At 40.4% G+C, this 21554-nt stretch overlaps 1 protein-coding gene across 1 annotated transcript in view; it reads left to right on the top strand.

Moving 5' to 3' along the window:
• trpc7 (transient receptor potential cation channel subfamily C member 7) overlaps positions 1-14554 on the top strand; it is a 48017-nt gene extending 33463 nt beyond the window's left edge. The window contains exons 8-12 of the mRNA XM_022760315.1: positions 9232-9427; positions 10318-10539; positions 13162-13242; positions 14027-14102; positions 14415-14554. Coding sequence (XP_022616036.1) covers positions 9232-9427; positions 10318-10539; positions 13162-13242; positions 14027-14102; positions 14415-14554 — 715 coding nt within the window. The remainder of the gene's footprint in view (positions 1-9231; positions 9428-10317; positions 10540-13161; positions 13243-14026; positions 14103-14414) is intronic.
• The last annotated feature ends 7000 nt before the right edge of the window (positions 14555-21554 follow it).

Genomic DNA, 21554 nt, shown 5'->3' with positions numbered 1-21554 from the left:
GTGCAAATGCCTTTATTTTTGGACTGTTTCTAATTTTTTGTTGTGTAAATCTAATCAACCTTTTTGTTCAATATGTTGCCTATAATTATCTCATAGAATTTGTGGTCTGTGCACTGTGAAGCATATTTGAATGTTTCTTTTGTGTCTGTGAATGTTTATTTTTCTGTCCCACTTAATTCAATTACTAGGTGTGACTGTTCGGTATGACTGTTAATAATAGAAGTGCCAGTGCTGTGCAAAAATTGTGAATTCTCCAAAGAACAATCTCCTGTCTATCTCTTTCCTCTCTGTCACCCAGCAGAGAACATATGCTTGTATGGATATGAGTGTGCGTGTGTTTGTGCACAGTTCTCTGTGTGTGTGGGCAGAAGATAGCTGGGCTGGTCTGATAGCTCTGATACAGGAAGATGATGAGGGAGCCAGGTGGAGGTAGTAATGATGGCAGGGAGACGGAGGGTGGGGTATGGAAGAGGAGTAAGGCTCAGGATATCACGCTCTCTCACACACATAGATACATTCACACAAGCTAAAACTCACACACATATATGCAATGCACACATGGATCGGGCTTTATAAAGACGGAGCAGTAATAGCCACACGTACCCAATCCCCAGAGGTGTGTAGCCTCAGACGGGTATCTGACTCACTGACACGTTTAAAAAAAAAACACACACACACACATACCACATGCTCTTTGTTGAGTGCCCACGCAGTAATGTGAGACATGTGCAAATACACTTAAGCAGGGGCACACACACACATGCACATACACGCACATGCACGCGTCCACTCTCTCATTGTTTGTTTTTGCATATGCTATAACAGGTGCTGAGGTGGGCAAACAAACATTTTTGCACAGATCAATTCACACAGAGACACACGCTTATCAGGATTTTTTTTTGGAGCAGTGGACCTGCCTCTGTGTTCTAGTCAGCCATGCATGACAACACTGCACAAAGAGAGAGTGACAGAGAGTGAGAGGACAGGGGAAGTATAGGCAGAAAAAAGGAAATGTGGATGAAATAGGAAAGCATTTTGAAATAGTCAGAGATTGATGCCCTGCAGATTTTGGGTACAGAGTAGAAGAATCAAAGAAAAAAGCAGGTGGCAGAGACTCTGCTAAAAATCACAATAATGAGTATATTGATGATGAAGTGAAAGATGGCCATAAAAGTGAATAAATGCAGCACAATAATGGGACATGGAACAGCAGTACAACAAAGTAGGGAGATAAAGTCCACTGGAAAGAGCAGGAGGACAGACTGAATGAGGGATGAGAAGAAAACCACAGGGAGAGATACAGAGGCAGAGGAGGTTGTTTTTGGCTCATCTGTCTGTTCAGGCAAATGTTGGACACCAGCCAGAATGCATAGACAAAGGGGGAGAAAGAAGGGAGAGAGAATGAGAGAGGATGAGAGAAGGTCAAGCAGCCAGAAGCGCAGGCTTATCACACATTTCATCAGTAACCATTTAAAAAGGTGGGAAGAAATCAGAAAACAACTTATTTGTATGTACAGTATACAGATTTCATTAGTTGTTCTTTTTTCCCAGCAGTTATGTAATGTAATGATTATTACCTGTTCACTTAACTGATATTTACATGTTATATTGTGGTTATGTTATATCAGTTGGAGACATTAAGTTGCTTTGGCAATATGGACTTTTTTTTCATGAATGAATTGAATTCAAAGACACAATGTGTGCTGAGATGGTACGAGTAAGTCAGGAGGAATATCAGATTAAAGCCAAGGACAAAGGCATATAATGCGATGTAAATGGAGAGAGACAGAGAGAGGGCAGGGATGCAGAGAGAGAGAGATGAGGCGATAAAAGATTGCACATAGAAACGCAGAGATGAAGATGCAGGCAGGAATGTGAAGTTGATGCTGAACTGAAGAGTGAGAGAAAGTGTCAGGAGGAAGAAGAAAAAAACAAAGGGAGCATGAACACGAGTCTAGAGTGACAGATAGAGTTGGAACATGGTGGCGAGACAGGGATCCTGGTGAGAGAGACAGGGTAAGATAAGGATAAGAGGTGGCTGAGAGCAAAAGAGATGGTTGTGTCGGGGCGAGCAAAAGAGAAAATGTATTAGCTCTGAAGGCAAGGCAGAGGTGTCGTGTTCAGCCTTTACCAGTCACGCACATCTGAATGTCAAAATGAGAGGAGGCACAATTGCAATTAAGGTGAGACAGACAGAGAGAAGGGAGAGACAAAAATAACCAAAAAAAGAATGCATTTATGCAGTGTGACCAATACAGCCTTTTAAATGTCAATGTCCGGACCAGTGGCTTTAGTTTGTGCCAATATTTAGTATTTTTCAGTAAATTTTTCCATTATTATGACGAATGATGCCAAGCATTCAATTTCCCTCTTGGTGAGATGTAATCCCTCTGAAATAGCACTGAGACGTAATCTTTGTAGTGAAATTCATTCCTTTTGTTGAGTCAAGAAGCTCCAGAGCAGGGATTCAGTTAGAAGACAACAGGAGGCTTTTTACTTCAGCGACCACTGATTTTGCCGGCAGACGCATGACTGTTGACAGCTGACTTTATCAGCTGTAGCTAGCTACCTAGTTAAGCTAATGACTAACATAATTATATTAATATTTGAGATTAACATTTCATTCTACCATAGCCCTGTTTTGCTGCTCACCTTACGCACAGTAGTATAACAGTGTGTTACAGTTTTCACATTCCAGGAGCAAAAGCCTTGGGGATGTTGTCAAACCACTTTGTCTGGCAAACATGACACTGTGATGATAATGTAGGTAACGAGTATGGCTGGCGTTGCTGGACCATAAATTTCCCCAAATCCAATAAGGAACAGGACAGAGCCGCTAATGTTACCTATGCTGTAATACAGCAGCCTTGTTGTTGTTCATTGTGGATGTGTTTTTTTTTTGTTTTTTTTTTGTCTTTTTTTCTTTACAAAACCTGAAACCACACAAAACACTCGGTAAGAATTCTTACTTTTGCTCTCGTGCCTTTGGTTTTATCTGTACCTGTATGAGTATCGGTCTTTAACTATAGCCCCAGGCACGCTGCTTCAGCATCAACAACAACATGCCTAGTTATGGTTGTTAACCTATGATAGTTTCTGTTCCTAGATTTAATGAATGGTCAATTAACAGTTTTAAAAAAAAGTCATTTTCCAGCTGTTTTTCTGGAGGAATCTACAATGTGACTGACTGATACCACACACAATAGTAGCCAAAATCAATCTCAACATATTGGTTTGTGCTGCAGTTTATGAAAAGATAAAGACAACACAGGCTAACAGAGAGACTAATAGACAGACAGACAGACAGACAGGGAGGGAGGGAGCAGGCAAATTAAAAAAAAAAAAATTCAAACACTCTTAATTACAATTGCTCGTCTTATGGTGCTGTATTCCCCACCTAATAAATTTTCTCTCACAACTTGCCTGAAGACGCACACAAAAACAGCCTCATTTTGCATTGCTGTCTTTTTGCCTCAATTTGTATCCCTCTGTTCATCATACAACTATACAAACACATATACACAGGCATGTTCATGAGATACACACACCAATTTCTCTTTCCCTCTCCGTTTTTTGTCTCACTATAAAACACACACACACAGGCAGGAAAGTAGGCATTTCTCAGGAGTAACATTCATTCATTCATTCATTCATATATTAAAAGCCGAGGTGGGCAAGACCCCCCCCACCCCCCACCCCCACCCCCCGCTGTCTCCATGGTGACAGCTTCTGTGGTGCAACAGATAGAGGGTTAAACTTAGTTTAATATTTAAAGATGTTTTGTCTGTATTTACCTGCTGGTGGACTACTTGTCTGTATGTATGTTGGAGAGGAGAGGAGAGGAGAGGAGAGGAGAGGAGAGGAGAGGAGAAAAAAGAAAAACAGAAAAAGGAGTGATCGAGAAGAAATTTAATATCTTGCTAATGACTGAAGGGCAGAAACAGAGCGACAGAGCAGACAGCTTGGTGCAGCAGTTCACGTCTACATTTACATTACATTTGCATTTGGCCAATGTGAGAATATTGCTACAGATTAAACAAAGAGGAAAAATACATGAAAAATAAAGAAAAGTATAACTCAAACGAACAGATTGAGTGACAAAAATAGCTAAAACTGCCGTGATGAAAGATGGAGAGAACATGAGAGTGGGAGGGAGGGTGATGCAGAGAAAGATATAAAAGCAATGGCAATGGGAAAATAATGAGAAAATGGGTGAGAGGGAAAACGAACGGGAGGCAGAGATGATAGCAAGAGAGAGAGAAACGAAGACAACGACAGACAAATATAAAGCATAAAAGAGAGACCGAGAGCATGTCTCTGGGGGGAAGAGGTTGATTTAGGCCTGTCAGTGATTGGGTTTGGACTGCTCCCGCAGGGCCAAAGTGACTCACCAGTCTCCCACACACACAGACGCACACCATGCTGTACGTGGCATGAGTGTATGTATGTGTATGGTAGAGAGAGAAAGAGCGAGTAACAGAGTCAGTTCTTTACTGTCGGTGTCCTGCAGGGGTAGGGGTGTGTGTGTTTATGTGTGTGTGTGCATGTGAAGCCATCATGCTGTGTGCAGCCTATTGGGAGCTGCCACTCTTAATAACAGATAATAACACACTGTCCGTCTCTGTCTCCAGATGCCCACTGTCCCTGCTGATTCACTGTCTGTAGTACAATGGTACGATGCTGTTATAAAACACGCACACACACACACACGCGCATGAAATGAAATGATCTCATTCTTAGGTTGTTAGAAAAGTCTTCCATTATCTAGAGCATCAAGCATCTCATCCATCTCAGTAACAGGTTATTGCATAATACACACGTGACCAGTACCTTAGCTAACATTAGCAGAAGACAAATTCAAATTTATCAATGTTGTGATCTCCAGGGATACATTTTAGATTTTCCATAATTGCACTTCCTCCCTGAGCGATACAGTATCTCACGCAGATTTCAGTGAATTAAATTAGCAGAAAACAAGGTGAGCAAAACAAATAATGATGCACAGCAGCACTGGCTGCCCACGAATCAACAGTATCCAGGGTGGAAGAAGACCCTTAACTCATGTGTACTAGCCATATTCTATCTGTATCAATGTTTTATGGATAGAAGTGAGGAGGTGTAGGATATGTAGCCATGTATAGTAATACATGGTTGACTTGGATGGTTCGATTCAGAACAGATGAACAATGTATATAAATATCTACCATGTGGTGAAGGAGTAATTTTAGTTGTGTACATGTTTATCCCTGTGTGTGTTTGGTTTAATGGCACATTAATATTGCCTGGAACAAAGCCCTTCATCATTATCTACACTCGCATTTTGGGAACATGAAAATCTAAATCGAGTGAGCATTTCACACGGGTGGGATGGAGAGTTGGAAGACTAAATAATTTGATTTAAAGAGATAATTGGGATATAACATAATCAAGACCAGATAATTGTCCTCTTTTTATTTTGTTTCATATTTCAAAGCCACAGGAAAGTATTTTCATCTTGTAAGAGAGGCTCCAGATAAGTGACGAGACATTATGAGAAGGCTCAAAATAACAGGTTTTCTAGGCAAGTCCACCAAATCACCTTCCTCAGCTCTCCTGATTGCACCATAGGCTGGTGGATGTGTGTGATGTGAATAGAGAGTAAGAAGATGGTGTTGAAAACAGCCTTCAGTTGGTGCTGGTCTCGCAGCAATTGCTCGTCTGATGTCGAGGCCATCTATTACCACAACACAAAGAAGAAAACCACTTGAGAACTACTATTAATGCTTGTGAATGTGTTGCTGTTCACACTTGCCTTTAGTGCCCGGCGTCACTGATGTGTCGGCGCTTATGATAGTAATGTGCATGCCTCTGCATCCAAGTTCACCTCTCAAAGTAGTTATTAACTAACATTATGGGGCGTCAACGAGTTCAAATGTCAATGTGGTTCAGCAAAAAAAAAATTGTTTCTGTGGTTGTATGTTGGTCATAAACAGATTAGTGTTGCTGTTAGTCTCAGTATAAAACACTTACAGTTGATTAAACCGGTGCCTTGTTGCACATTATGTTTTTAGGTTGTCTGTGCGTATGTCTGTCTGTACCATATTATATATTAGATATTTCAATAATGCCTTGAGTGAATTTATTCAAAAGTTATACAAATGTTCACTTGGACTCAAGGATAAACTGATTAGATTTTGGTGGTCAGAGCTCAAAGGTCAAGGTCACTGCGACCACACAAAACAAATGTCTGATAGGATAAAATGATGACGAGACATTTTATATCCAAACTGTCAAAGGTCAGTTTCATTACGAATCATAATGTTTTACAAAAAAAATTATTCAAAGCCATAACTCTGGAACAGAAGGGGAGATTCTGACCATATTTCACATTTGGTTAGATACTGAACTGGTGACACCAATCTTAGAACTGTGATGATTGTATAGATTATTTGTGCTACTGGGTTGATGATGTCTCTGACAAATGTAACTGGTTGGTGTTTTCATGAAGAGGCTGACGACATCATGGGATATCATCTCGGTTTATTCTCTGACAAAAGAAGTTACCCATATTACTACTGTATAACTGACTCTGTCACACAGACATGCATGTAAACTGCAACTGGAGTGGTTGGCACAGGTATACAACTGCAAGGCCGTAATTCTAGAATTGATAAATACATTATTTATGTGTTCAGTTCCTGCTTAGGGAAACTGCTGTGTGTCTTGAGCCTGTCAGAGACCGCAGGGGTCATGGATCAGGGTTCGGCGGTTGGTAGGGTTTAAGGCAAGAGCAGTTCATCTGTGTGAAGGCATGCTAACACCCGGGAGTTTTGCTGCTCCCGGTTGAAAGATTGTTTCCATAACCAGCACAACATCCTGCTGCCGGCTCTGCATGATTTTTGGAGAGCTGGGCAGGTTTCATTCCAATACAGATGAACAAATGATTATTAAGATCTTTGCTTGGGAAATCTTAGATCCTTGATTCCATGCAAATTACTTAAAGCACCAAAAAACCTGAATATTTGTCTAGGGGTGTAACGATTCTGAAATGCAAACCCCAACCCCATCCCACTGCCACTGCTGCAGGTGCAGCCTGTTGAGCTCTTATCATGTTACTAATGGAACAAAACTGTTTTTCCCCTCATAATTAACACTATAATACATGTAAATCATAAAATTATTAGGGCAAGCTGCATATTTTTTTTAAAAATGTAGGCCCTATAGCCTGTTCTTCCAGCTACATGTCACTTGACTATTTTGTTCCAATTATGATGGTTAGGCTAGTTAGGCTAGTTTAATTAGCTCAACATGAATAATCCTGAGTTTGCAGACCCCACAGTATATTCAAGTTAAATGGAATAAAAAATGAAAAGCACCTGCTTGTTGTCATGCCATCATGCAAGCAAATGCTCATGTTAACATGGAGAAATTAATGAAAATTGGATTTCTTCCCCGTGTTTGAAGTTCAGAGGAAGGTAATCTATACAGTGATTAAATTCTATCAATATATGATATGTACTGATCATTAATCATGTTATTCAGCTTAAGTTCAGAGAAGCACAGGAAATAGTAACTTCAAGCTGTCACCCAAAGGTCAGCCTGATAAAGGGAATCTTTGAAGAGAAGTGTTGCCAATGAGCAACAAAAAATTGAAGAGGTTCATTCAACATCATTTATAAAAAGACGGCAATGAGGTTTTTCAAGCAGTTTGATCAGTCTATTTGTACCTGGTAGGAACACTCAATGTGTTGGTAAATGTTTCCTGGAAAGCGCTGTCTTTTTTCAAAAAATGTGTTGGACAAAGGCAGAGCATATTCTTAGATGTTTTGCAGCTTAGTTAGGGGGAGAGAACAGACAGACAGACACTCTCACAGATCTAGTGCTGAAGGTTAAACAGTGTTTGGCTTTCGTCCGGAAAGGTTAAAGCTGAAGTACCCAGAGGAGTCTCTGTTTTCATGTTTGCGAGAGAGAGAGGAGGAAAGAGTCTGTGCGTGCGTGTGTTTGGATCTGTCTCAGTCTTTTTATGCATGTGAGAGTGTGTTCTTTTTCCTCTCTGTGCTTTCACCTAGCCCTCTGCGTACCAATGAAACTGTGTCTCTTTGAAAGAAGTTAATTTGGAAGATGCCCACAGCTCCAGACCAGGAGCCTACAGATCTTCTCTCCCCACAGCCTCCTTCCACCTCCATCCCCTCCAGCAATCCAACCAGGCGGCTTCTTCCTCCCTACCGAGCCCCCCTCAGTCATCTCAAGCCCATGCTTGCCATTCACTCATGGAATATTTAACAACAGACATGTACCTGAATGTCAATGCTCACAGGTCTTACAGCTTTGTGCTGTTTTACCTCGTCTCCTCTTCTTCTGTCTCAACCCTCTGGCACATAAACACACACTGGGTCAGTGTCAGAGAATGTTCCTCAGGATGAATGATGATTTGACTCTGGACTTCACACTACATTTATAAATGAAGTAATATTAGCAGTGCTTGATTTATCATATGTAGATGTCAAAGGGAAAAGACAAGTGGAGCTCTAGAACTGTCTGCCTTTCAAACACAACCACAGTCAGGTGTCTCTGCAATGAACAGTTTTAGAAATTTAATTCACACTGACCTTCAAATTAAACTTAAGAAAGACAATTTGACCAATATGAATTTTTGAAAATGTTGGGTCTTTTGAATCAGTTTAAATAACCACGTAACTCTTTTGAATACAGCCATGACAACCCAAAAAAAGAAACACACACATTTTAAGTTCTGGAGTGAGAAACAAACCTTTACTGCCACAACGATCCAGTTTCTATTTTATGTGAAGGTCAACACAGGACAAGGCTGCAGATTTAATGAACTGAGTTCTACAAACCAAATGATCTCTCAGATGTTGAAGTTGAGTCATTTTCTCCTTTTACTGTTTTGCAAAAGTCAAACATGTTTTTATGAATGCGTATGTGCATTCTGTATGTAATTGTAGGTGTATGTTCATGTGTGTGTGAGACAGAGAAATGGGATAATGTGTTAAAATCTGACATGACTCATCAGGTATTTCATCAGTGCCACCTCATAAACCCCACAACACTAAAATGCATTTCGTGTGTTTGTATGTGTGTGTGAATGTGTGTGACTGAAAGAGCAATTAGCTGCTAACACGGAGGGCTTTTATGTGTGCATTCACTATAATGCTTCCTTACTGTCATGTTTTCTCTCTCTCTCTCTCTCTCTCTCTCTCTCTCTCTCTCTTTCTCTCTCTTCCCTTGCAGCGTGGAGGAGAGTTTTAAGACTCTCTTCTGGTCGATCTTCGGGCTGTCCGAGGTGATCTCAGTGGTGCTGAAGTACGACCATAAGTTCATAGAGAACATCGGCTACGTGTTGTACGGTGTCTATAATGTCACCATGGTGGTAGTCCTTCTCAACATGCTCATTGCCATGATCAACAGCTCATACCAGGAGATAGAGGTACGTGAATGGCATGGTCAGACAACACAGGAAGGGTATAATATTGTCAAGTCAATAAGGATCATTGTTTGATCACCTCTATGCCAAATGGAAAATACCACGAGCTGTGAGAGATCAATGCAGTGGTGACAAACAAAAACCCTGAATACAAAATAAAAGCTGGAAAACTGAAAGAAAAACAACACTAGTTGTATTTTCCAAATATGCTAAGAAAATTCCACCTTCCAAATGAGATGTGATTTACCTTGCTGTTATATCCCGCTAAGATAAAAAAAAAAAAAGACTGCTCAGAGTCAGTGGACACAGAGCTATTCAGTTGTTTATTTTCTAGTAGTTGCGTAAAAGCAAACACAACACATGGAACAGATGTGTTGTTCAGTTCTCTCTTAATGATCCACTATGTTAAAGGTTGATTCTTTTAACCCACCATAGCTTTTCTCATAACAATCACGTCTCATTGTAATTATGATCATTCTTTAGAACAACAACTATTTGCCTAAATTTACAAACATTCACATGAACTATTCATGGTGTAATGTGATAACTTGTAGTTCATTTTTGATTAATTTGATTAAAGTAGCTTTTATTGTCTGGAATTATTAATTTTGACTAAAAGTAAATAATGGAATTAAACTGATAAATGGTGGGGGTGTCGTGTGGCGTAGTGGTCTAAGCAGGCGCCCCATGTGTAGAGGCTACAGTCCTCGCTGCATTCCCCCCTCTCTCTGCCTCCCCATTTCCTGTCTCTCTACTGTACTATCAAATAAAGGCATAAAAAAGCCCCAAAAATATTAAAAAAAAAACTGATATATGGTGATGTTTTTTAGAGACTCTACTTCTAACCAGCGCTTTCAAATACACTCTCTGTCTGTGTGTGTGTGTCTCTGCAGGAGGATGCCGATGTGGAGTGGAAGTTTGCCCGGGCCAAGTTGTGGCTCTCCTACTTTGACGAGGGCCGCACTCTGCCTGCCCCCTTCAACCTGGTTCCCAGTCCCAAGTCCTTCTACTACCTGGTCCTCCGCATCAAGTCCTGCCTGATACGCCTCTGCAAAGCCAATGGCCATCGCCATAACAACGAGCTGGAGCTGGGCATGCTAAACTCACAGGCAAAGGTCAGTGTCAGGAATGTTTTCATGAGAAATTACACAAATTAAAGTATTTTGCTACTTGTATGTGTTAACCTGTGTAACATGTAACAATTTACTTTATGCCAATGGGAATAAATTATTTTTGATATTACGATGAATAGTTATTTAGTGATTTCCCAAACCAAGTTATCTCAGTATCTTTGTTTGAATTATTTCTACATTTTCCAGAAATTGTTGGGAGCCAAAAATGACTCTGCTAATTTCTGACAACATGTATGTCTTTCTTGCCTCCCATTCAGCTTATTATTCTCACAAAAGGAAATAAGGTATTGTGAAGTGACACGAGGCAATAAATACCTTACTGTAACGGATTGGTTCAGTTCATCTCACATTTACTATCTTTGTTTTTTCTGCAGTTTCTCTTGATATTTAATTTTTTTTTTCTGCAGTGTTTCACATACTAATTGCTTGTTTACTGCCACTAGTCCTCTTTGATTTCAGCGCTTCCTGTTTTGCAAGCTATTATGTTTGTTTATGTGGCTTTAGTTAACAAATTGTTGAAATTGGAAAAAGGGCAAACGACAAGCTCACTAATTGCAACACATCTGCAGTGGGCTTGCTTATATGAGTAGGTCTTACTGTTTATAGCATAGACTGTCAATTACTGTATCTTCAGCCTATGTAATACAGTATGTAGAGTGTGCTCAGGAAGCCTTGTGGTTAAGCTTCAGGAAATACATGATATTCCCACTGAAGCCTTGAATGCAACTTGAGCTTAGTTCATTTTCACGCTTTCTTCCTCTCAACGACTGTCCATCTAAATAAAATCGATGTAATGAAAAGAAAGTCTTGCGTGAAGAAAACAGCATAGGCCATTTAACACAGAATCAATCTTAGTGCTGGCCTTGTCCGCAAGCATTTCCTCTGTCTGAGTCCTCAGCTCAAATGGCTCACCTTTTTGCCTCGGCTAAGCTATTAGTCAGGCCATTGGATCCGCCTTCGTCTGCTCAAATGCCTGGGCAGGTTGTGGATGGGGACAAGATGGGTTACACCCTGCTGCTTCGCTGAGCCCCTGAAGTTCTGTGCAGTTCTGACACTTTAACTGCAGAGCCAAGCAGGTGCAGCGATCGATACATAAGCTCACACTCGACCACAGTGCAGCGTCCAGAATGTCAAGTGAGATTTAGAAAAGAAAGGATGCTCTTTCTGAGTCAGTCATTTTTTTCTGTGCAGTCTTTTGATCCATATTTCTCATGTGGTATAGCCACCATTTGAGAAAGGTTATGTGTAAATTGAAGCTAATTACTTCAGTTTCAAAGCATAATGTTCAGAAAGATAACCAAGTCATTGGTTGGTGAGATACCAATTTTAACGACTGGGTCATGTATATTTAAGAGAAACTGACTGAGCCTCTGATCATTTATTAATTTAATGAACATTCATGTGTGGATTTGATTAAAAAGTCAGCAGTTCACATTTGTTCAATAAGTATTTGTACTTGCTCAGGCCCTTTGGTGAATATGCCTTTCATTTATTCACAGTAGTAGGACAATTCATTTCTTGCCAAATAGCGTGAATATCAGGTAAATGGGGTCAGCAGAGGCCGACAAAGCAGACTAGATCACAGAGTCCACAATAAAGAGATGGCCTTTGGAAAACCTCTGCATAAAAGATGTGTTCATCACACTCGCATGAAGCTGGAACAGTAGTTGCCATCTGGTTGGGTGGTTTAATAAAGCAGTGTGTGGATAACATTCATTTGCCTCTCTGTATGAAATAATTTGTTTTATTCGTAGGTGTTCTCTGTTCTACAAAGTCCTAAAAAAGTTACTTTACATTTTGTTCTTTTAACATGTGATGAGTTTGCAAAATGAAAAATTAACTCAGGGTGACAAATGAATGTAGCCTTTAATGTAGCCCTCAATGCTCACTGAAATCCTCTGTTTAGAAATGTGGGCTGGTAGAGATTTGTATGATAAACTTCAGTAATGTTTTTGGTTATGATGTATCTTCAATCTTCAATTTAGTGTAAACTTACTCTGAATTGTATTTATACATGTACATACCGTATTCATAATTTTGAAAAATTCAGCTGCACTCAGAGAAAATGAACAAACTTTGAAAACTTGTGAACCCTGGCTTTGTCAGGGTTCACAAGTTGGATTTATACTTTAAAGCTTTGTCAGTTGTTCTTCAGAAAAAGTCTCCTTGTTGTTTATTATTGATCAACTACTTTTATATTATTCAGCCATTATGTTGCTGTATCTCCAGGTCTCTGCAGCTGAAGTGCATATAGAGTAGCAGCTAGTTGCATGTGTCCCCACTTATGTTAAAAGTGTTGGACACTACAGAGCTGACTTGACACACAAGCTGCAGAGCAAGGTCCTGGGGATGGAAGGCATCTAGAAGTCAGTTAATAGAGATTCACTCTGTTCAAGTGATGCTGTTGATTCTCTTTGATTCCTCTTTGAATACATCGGTGTGCACTAGATACAAACTCTGAGCCATGCCTTTCATTGTTGTTTTGTTTTTGCAGTGCGTTGTCTCCTCTAACACCTTTTTCGAATGCTTCTTTTTTAGGGAAGATCACTCAACTCTGAAATGTGACTCTTACTGACTCTTATGTGTATCTTACCATTTTTACAGGATGAGCACTTCAGGTCTTATCCACGACCAGGAGAGGAGTTCATGCAGAGAAAATCTAGAAAACACCCGACCAGGTATCAGGTAAGACAAAGCAAAGAAAGGGTGGAGTAAGATGAGGCAAAGCGGAACTAGAGAATCTCAGAAAGGAATGAGTGGAAGAAGGTAAAAGAGTAATCAAAAGGTAAGCAGGATTGAACAAATGATTGCGAGGAAAAAGGGGAGAGGAGGACTGGCAAAAAGAGAAAGAGGGCAGCAGAGTAAGACTGAAAATGCCTCTAATGTGCTGTTTGCCGGAGATTGAAAGCAGGCATTCGATAAATGAGCTCAAAGTACCGCACTGTGGAGAAAGATGCTCTCCTCCTTAGTCTGCCCTAGACCTTTGCCCTAAGGGAAATCTAACTTCCCTCACTGGTCTGCTGCACTTTTGTCTCAACCCTCCCAGTTCGTGTGCGAGTGTGTTTTTTTTTTTTTATCCAGCACACAAACACACAAGAGCAAACACATCACCAAGCATTGAGACATCATTTGATTAGACATTTGTATGTGTGGTGACAGGTATCGACCCATTTTCAGAGTGCCTACATGCAGGGATTGACTGCTTGAGCCTTGGAAGTGGCTGCAGGACATCCCTGTTGGCTGCAGATCAATACTCAACATTTCACACACCGTCTCAGAGGCACAGTGCTGTTTTCTACCACTGTCTGCACGATTTTGTGTGTACATACATATGCACGTACACACGAAACAGAACGTGGTTTGAAAAAATGTAATCAGAGAAGTTTATTTACTGGATACATATACTGTGTGTTGTCCCATCACTTTGTGACATTCCCTCTATTTAACCTTCTCTTTCCTCTCCTTGTAGAAGATCATGAAGCGCCTGATTAAACGGTATGTGCTAAAGGCTCAAGTGGACAGAGAGAACGATGAAGTCAATGAAGGTAAAAATTCCCTCTTCATTAAAGCCCACTTTCTTTGTGTCATTATTTGCTTAGGGCATGTGTGTGTATGGGTGTAAGTACAGTATGTGAGGGGTAAGAGGTGTGTGTGTCTGTATGTGTGAGATAAAGTCCATGCAATGAGGTCATCCAGGGCTACATGCGTGTATGTAGGTGCTGTACTGTATGGCTGCACACACTCACACGTGTCACATATGGCACAGTTTCACGACCTTGTGGTTATTTGCGTACATGTCTTTATTCGCTCATGCTCACATGTTCTGATTGTCGTGTCCGTGTGTGACTGTCTTGTAGGTGAGCTGAAGGAGATCAAGCAGGACATTTCCAGCCTCCGTTATGAGCTCCTGGAGGAGAAGTCCCAGGCCGCTGGAGAGCTGGCTCTGCTCATCCAACAACTTGGTGACAAGTTTGGCAAGAACACCATGAGACACTGACAGGACTCGCAAGAGGGAGAGAGAGGGAAGGAGGGAAGGAGGGAGGAAGATGTGAAAGAGGGTGAAATCAGGAGGAGGGCAGAGAGCAGGGTCAGGGCAGGAAGAAAGTGGAAGAGTAGCTCGAGAGAAAGAAATTGAGCACAGAGTGAAAATTGCTAACATAAGGCAAAAAGCAAATGTTTTGTATATGCAATGACCAATTAGGGAGAAATTTAAAAAAGAAGATAGCTGCGACTGCAAGTGAGCATGAGGTCAAAGGGTCAGAGGGGAAGTTGGGGGGTGGGGGTTGTTTTGACAGTTGAATTCTAATTAAAGGCAGCGTCTTCAGGGAGTGAGAGAGGAGAGGAAGACAGAGGCTCGCAGGCTGGATGGGAGATAGAGGGAGACGAAGGAGGAGGAGAACACAAGCACCATGAGATATGAAGAGGCACTACAGGGCAGAAGACTGAGGCAGAGCAGCAATGAGGGTCCCCACATCCGCTGCCAACTTGATAGAGAGAGAGAGGGAAACCCAGAGAAGGGATGACACCGAGGCTGGGCTGGAGGGGGAGGAGGGATAAGAAAGAAAGATATCTGGAAAAAAAAAACTGCCACTGTTATTCACACCAGAAAGGCCGGCTTTGCTTCTGTGTCTTCACTTTGTCAGGACAAACAGTGATGCCTGTCGAGATACTGAACACTGCTTTAAACACCAGGCTATCTAATTAATGCATATCCATCCACAATGCACAACCTGTGATCAGGGGTCAGAGAATTCAGGAAAAAGCGGGAAATACTGTAGGATTTATGCACTCAGTTGCACGTCATTAAAGAAATAGCTCACAGACAAGCTCACTATCTTCTCATCTTAATCCATCAATTTGAGAAATTTGTATGTCCACAATAACGCACAGTGTGTTGTATATATAGAGAGTATTGCAGCTCCACGGGAACTGTCTCTAAGACATCTTATGTTAGTAAGAATAAACTTTGTAGAGTTACAAAAAAAAGTCATAGTGGCAATAACATTACTCCAGACAGCATCTTTTTTGAAATCATTAAAAGAATTTCACAAAACCTCCGTTGCTTTGTTTAAAGTTTTGGTCTCATTCATATTGGAACAGCTTTATACCAATAAAAGTGTTGAAATATGACCTAGATAAATGATGTGGATATCCGCCTCTTCATTGCGCCTTCGCAGCACAAAGTGTATCTCTGCGACTCGTTTTCTAACATAGCAACCAAAAGCGACATGTCCTTGAGGAGCTGTGTTTACAGCTGTAAATGCAGTCGGTCAGTGCTTATGAGAAGCGCGCGAAGATGGCAAAACTCTTCTGTCTGATTGCTTTAGAGAAACCAGACATTTATGAGATGAGAAAATCATGGAGATAGGCTACAGAGACATGTGATATTTGTCTTTTAGAACAACAGTGCAATCATTTGTCTGTAAAACGCTGGGATTCTGCTGCAGAAGCTGTGTGGAGTAATTTTATGGTCTTGTGTTTCTTTTGGAGACTCATTTGACATACTGCTGCACTAGCTAACTTGTTGTATTAGACACCCGCGATCCGACTGACACGTGGATGAATAGGTAATAGATGAACTGCTTTAACTAAAAATTGAAAACATGTGATCCCAAGTATAACATGCAATTTGATAAATTGCTAATTCTGGCCACTATTAATGAGATCTTTTTTTATTGTGCAAAGGGGAACACTTTCTACAAGTTGATAGAAACAGGTTGGCCTGTGTTGGCCTGTGGGGTCAGTCACAGTATCTGTCCTTCATGGAACAGCAGCACAGGCTGGGATTTTGACAACAAAAATAAGCCATTAACCGAGGTCTGTTTAGATGCAAATCCCCAGTCCTGAACACAGTCAAGATTTACCAATAAGTAAAAGATCTGCTCAGATTATGTTTGTATTTCTAGTTAGAATCCCATGTTGTCATTTTGTTTATTTTGTTTTGGTTTTTTTTCAGTTTTTATTGAGTAACATTTTTTGGATTTATTCATGGATTGCACAGGTTCCTCCCAGGACTGTGCTGTGGATTCAGATAATTTGAATACATCATACAATCCCCCTCATCCCCTTCAAAACCAATTGGATAACATCAAAAATAAATGTAATCAAGCTAAAACCTCACAATGTTATTATTCTGTTATTGTGTGGATTAGCCCCATCGGGAAGGATCAGCAGGAGTCTACTGTACCTAATAACACATTTAGAGGGATATTGTTATCATTTGTTTTGGGGGGATAAACATATCAAATCTTGTTCATCTTAACATCATTATCCATTACAGTAAAACTTAAGCTTGCAAGACTGTGAGATGATTTACTGCCATGACAAATGTATCACAAATGTATTTGAACCCTTACAGGTAGTTTTTAAGCTTCCTAGGTTAAAAGCCTAAACTCATTAGTATGTGTAGTTGGCCCAAACGTGCTTTTTTGCACCATTAAAGTTGAGTGCTAGTTTTTAAATCAGAAGCGTTTTAGAGACGTGAGGTTTTCAACATGTAACAACAGAATTTTGTTTCAGATACACAAATGTTGTTTAGAGTCAAGTTTCATTTAAATAAGTAGTTGGACTTAAACTTGTGTCTTTATTTATTTGTACTGTGTGTCACAGAGTGAAAGAGCAGCTAACTATTTTATGTGTGCAGAACCAGGCTACTGATGAAAAGATATGGTTTTTAATGATTCCCACTGCCAGAAAGACAAATTACCTGAAATACTGTATTTTTAACTTGTACGCAAGAAATGTTGATTAAAGCAAAATCTTGTACTGTATATTGTCATATTTTTGATCCTTGAATTAAAGAGAGTAAGCTCTAAACCAGCGGTTTAATCATTGGAGTGTTTTGTTTGTTTGTGCTGATGGTTGGAGTTTGATGAATTTCAATGAGACTAAATAAATGAGACTATAATGTTTGTCCCCATCAGTAGCCCACAGTTGATGACTGGCGCTGGAGCAAAGCCAAACATGTGGCTGCAGCGTTGGTTTGCACATTGGCAAAGGTATGCACACAAACACACACACAGACACACAAACATTCAGAACAAATGCTCTTGAAACAAACATTTGAGCAGCCAGGATACCCAAATGGCAAAATGTAATTATACACACACAGTGTGATAACACACATAATAAACATTTTATTTTAAACATTTTACACAGCACAGTAATACACATCCATAGTACACAGTACCATATTTACATAGGCACATACCAGGAGAACCTTAATGTTATATTTAGTCTGTTACAGGTTTTACGTTTTTTTATAATTAGTTATATGCAGCTTTGCACAACTGTTACATATACCCACAACCAAAATACACTAAAGCTAACAAAACATTTAATACACATCTAATTGTCACAAGCAAAAGTTTTTTTTCCCAGTAACAGTGTTATATAAAGCTAATCCAGACTATATGTTTCAGAGCAGCTTTGAAGGGGGTCTTAAAAGTCAAAGAACCCGTCTGTGACTGGAATCTGACTATCCTGTAAGTGTGTATATATGTGCAGGTGTTGACCTCACCAACACACTTGGCGTGTCAGTGACATCCTGAAAGCTGCCCTCTAAAGCAGCACAGTAAACAGTCCGTTCCAACATATGTCCAGATGTTTATCAGAGCTCAGTTACTCCATACCATTCATTCACCACTGTCACTGAGCACTCTGCATTGTTTCAGGCTGTCACTGACAGACTTCCTTTTATTGAGTAGTCTGCCATTACACAAGGGCCAACTCTGTAAAGCTGTCACTAAAACTTACCTTACATGGACATCTTTTAGACTAGACATGATAAGTGTCAACAGATTTGGATTCTTTGTTTTCATTGGAATTTATTTTTATCTAGCCTATTTCAGAAACACAATCTGAAAAGCTGTAATGATCCCTGCAGTGGAATTGTTTGGTTCAGACAACACTGTTTATGCAAAAAGTGTCATTTAAAGAGCAGAAATACTTCAATTAATTTTTCCATTTTTGTTGCCTTATTAGTTTTAAATCCACAATTGGCAATTTCCCACAATGGTGCCCTGTCATGCTGGTAGCTGCAGGTAGATTTTTGTTTTGTGGATTTTAATATCCACAAATCATGTAATCATGTAATATGAACCTGTAAACTGTTCAAACCTTGGACTTTTTCTCCTTTGTGTGATTGCTGATGATATAGGTTCAAAATCGCTATCTAAATTTCTAAACAGTTACCAAACACTCCATAATTTCATTTCAGGATAAAGAGTACAAATTACAGCCACATTAATCAGGTATTAAACAGGTATGAGGTGATAAACCAATCACCTGCAGCCTCACTTAATGATGTGTATATTTCCAGAGGAAATGTTGCCAGGCACAGCTTTAAACATGCAGAAAAAACTCAACAATCACAGTTACAGGCTTGGGTACACGCAGAGGAGCATCCGTCCTCATCATGTTTTTGAGTCTGGTTTATAACTTTTGTCACATCTTTCTCTTCCCTCCACTCTCCCTCTATCATTCACTGCTGCACTATATATGCAGACCAATAAAACAGAAATGCCAAAACATTGTCTTAAAAAAAAACTTTGCTCAACCCAAGAAATGCTGTACAGCACACACATACACATAAACAGCAGTTGAGACCCTTACTGGCCAATCACCATAGCAACAAAGTCAGTCCGAGGGATATGTGCTTTTGGAAGTTAACAGGAAATTCTATTATCTGATTTCCTTCAGTGCTTTCCCTCAGACTTTTGATATGAGTTTTGGCCCTAAGGGTGTTACTCAATAACACACTGTCAATGTGGGTGTGTATTTGTGTGTGTGTGTGCTGTACATGTTTTTGCGTTTTGTCTGTTTTTATCACGCGATAAAAATTTTATGTATGTGTATCTGTTCATGCATGAATTGTGAGTAGACTTTGGCCTGTGTGCTTGCATAGAAGACCTTGAAGAGTGTGTGTGTGTGTGTGTGTGTGTGTGTGTGTGTGTGTGTGTGTGTCTGTGTGTCTGTGTCTGTGTCTGTGTCTGTGTCTGTGTGTGTGTCTGTGTCTGTGTGTGTGTCTGTGTCTGTGTCTGTGTGTGTGTCTGTGCGTGCGCGTTGTAGAGCTATACAGTATAACTGACATCTCCTCTCTGGTGTAATTTGTCCCAGAGGCCCAAGGCAAGGAAGTGTTTCCAGCTCTCCCTCCCTCTCCCCTCCTTCTCTCCTCCTCTTGATCCTCCCTCTCTCTCCATCCCTCTCGCCCCCTCCATCTGTCTTCTTCTGTTTCTGTCTCTCCTGGCAGAGCAGTGAGTGATATGACCTCCTGCCTCTGAAAGACAGGGATTCCAAGGATTTGGAGGAGAGATTAGGTTCTCCGACACGCCTCCCGCCTACTGCCTGGAAGCCCCCTCAGGAGACAAACTTAGCAGCATACACAGAAATATATAAAAAAAATATGCTTACTTGCATGTATAAACATGTACATATATAGCAGCTTACCCTTCCTTATATATTATTAGAGGCTTGAACAATCATGTGGGTGGGCTCAATCACCCTCTGCCAAAAATCCACACACACTACACACACTCATGCATGAATACTGACATATGCATGCACACTCACACACCAGAATGTCTGTCATAAACACTCACATCGAAAAAGCTTTTCATTGAATGCTAACTTGCTTGTACATAAACAAACAAAAGTGTATACCCATATATCAATGGATGCATTAACACCCAAAGAAGGCTTAAGCTCAAAAGTCCCTCTTACTCTCGTGGGTGCACCCTCACAGACAGCTGTGTCACTCATCATTTTTGCACTCACTCACACACGGATACAGACCCTATCCAATACATCAATCACCCCCTTAAGCCATCTCAGTCTCTCATTGCAGCATCTCATTAGAAGAAAGCCCTCTGGAGAGGACCTCATCAGGACAAACTTCTTAAATAAACCAAAGGACAATTGTAGAGCTTAAAGCTGTCACAGTCAATCGTAGCCATTTATCACCAAAGATACAATCTTTATTACAGTCATAAGAATATCATCTAACCTGTTCCAACTTGTTTCTTACTTCACTGGCATGACAGCCTGTAAAGAATCATGAAACCATAGTTCTGAGAGTAATTTTTATAAGTCCCCATCATTGGTGAAACGCCAATATCTCATTTCTGGAGCAGTCAGAGGGCTGATGGAGTAGTGGAGGAAGGGGACATTGGGGGGGCGATCAGAAGGAAAGACTCGTTGAGTGTTTACCAATTCTTCAAAGCCACAGCGCACTGATTCAAGATGGATGGAGGGACTGATATGACAACTCTCTGACAAGCCCTCCAGGTGGCTCAACCGGCCCTTGAAGCGCATGAACTGCAGCACTGAGGAATGAGAGTATACACAGCCATGACTGCACTCATTGCAAGTATAGCACACAGGATACATTTTTGTCATCATGACTGTCACAACATTGCTTTTCTCTGTGTTGTAACAGATCTCATCGAATAATTTGTCCTGTTTGAGGGTCAGAGCTTAAGCACTAAATTTTTTATCAATTTGTGAATTGCAGTGGTTTACAGAGCAAATGATAGAGCCTGATTATTAGGATGCTTCCTGGTGTACAAGCTAGCCTAATCAAGCATGCAGTCTTTGACCTGCTCTTTAACCTAATCTAAGGGCCAATTAAACTTATCTGAATTCTTTTGTGAAAAAGCCTGTCCAACTCCTGCCCTAACCATGTGAGGAAATTTCTCTTCATGAAACACCAGTATGATGTTTCCTTACTGGGATTTAGGATTTAAAGGTTATTCTGCTTCTGAATTTTCCTGCTCATGTGACATACCTCTTCAGTGGCACTCTGTCCCCTTTTTTGAAAAACATGCCTCTACTAGTTAGTCAATACATCTGGAATAAATATCATCTCTATTTATGATGTCATAGCTATTAACACTGTAATAATTATAATAAATATTCAACAATATTCCAGGAACACATGATCATTTCAAATAAAGGTACAACATTTCAAAATGGTACATCGCACCATACACCTGAATATT

The sequence above is a fragment of the Seriola dumerili genome, unplaced genomic scaffold (genome assembly GCF_002260705.1).
Source record: "Seriola dumerili isolate Sdu_G_001 unplaced genomic scaffold, Sdu_1.0 BDQW01000331.1, whole genome shotgun sequence".
In the NCBI taxonomy this organism is placed as follows: domain Eukaryota; kingdom Metazoa; phylum Chordata; class Actinopteri; order Carangiformes; family Carangidae; genus Seriola; species Seriola dumerili.
This window is presented reverse-complemented; position numbering and strand designations above follow the sequence as displayed.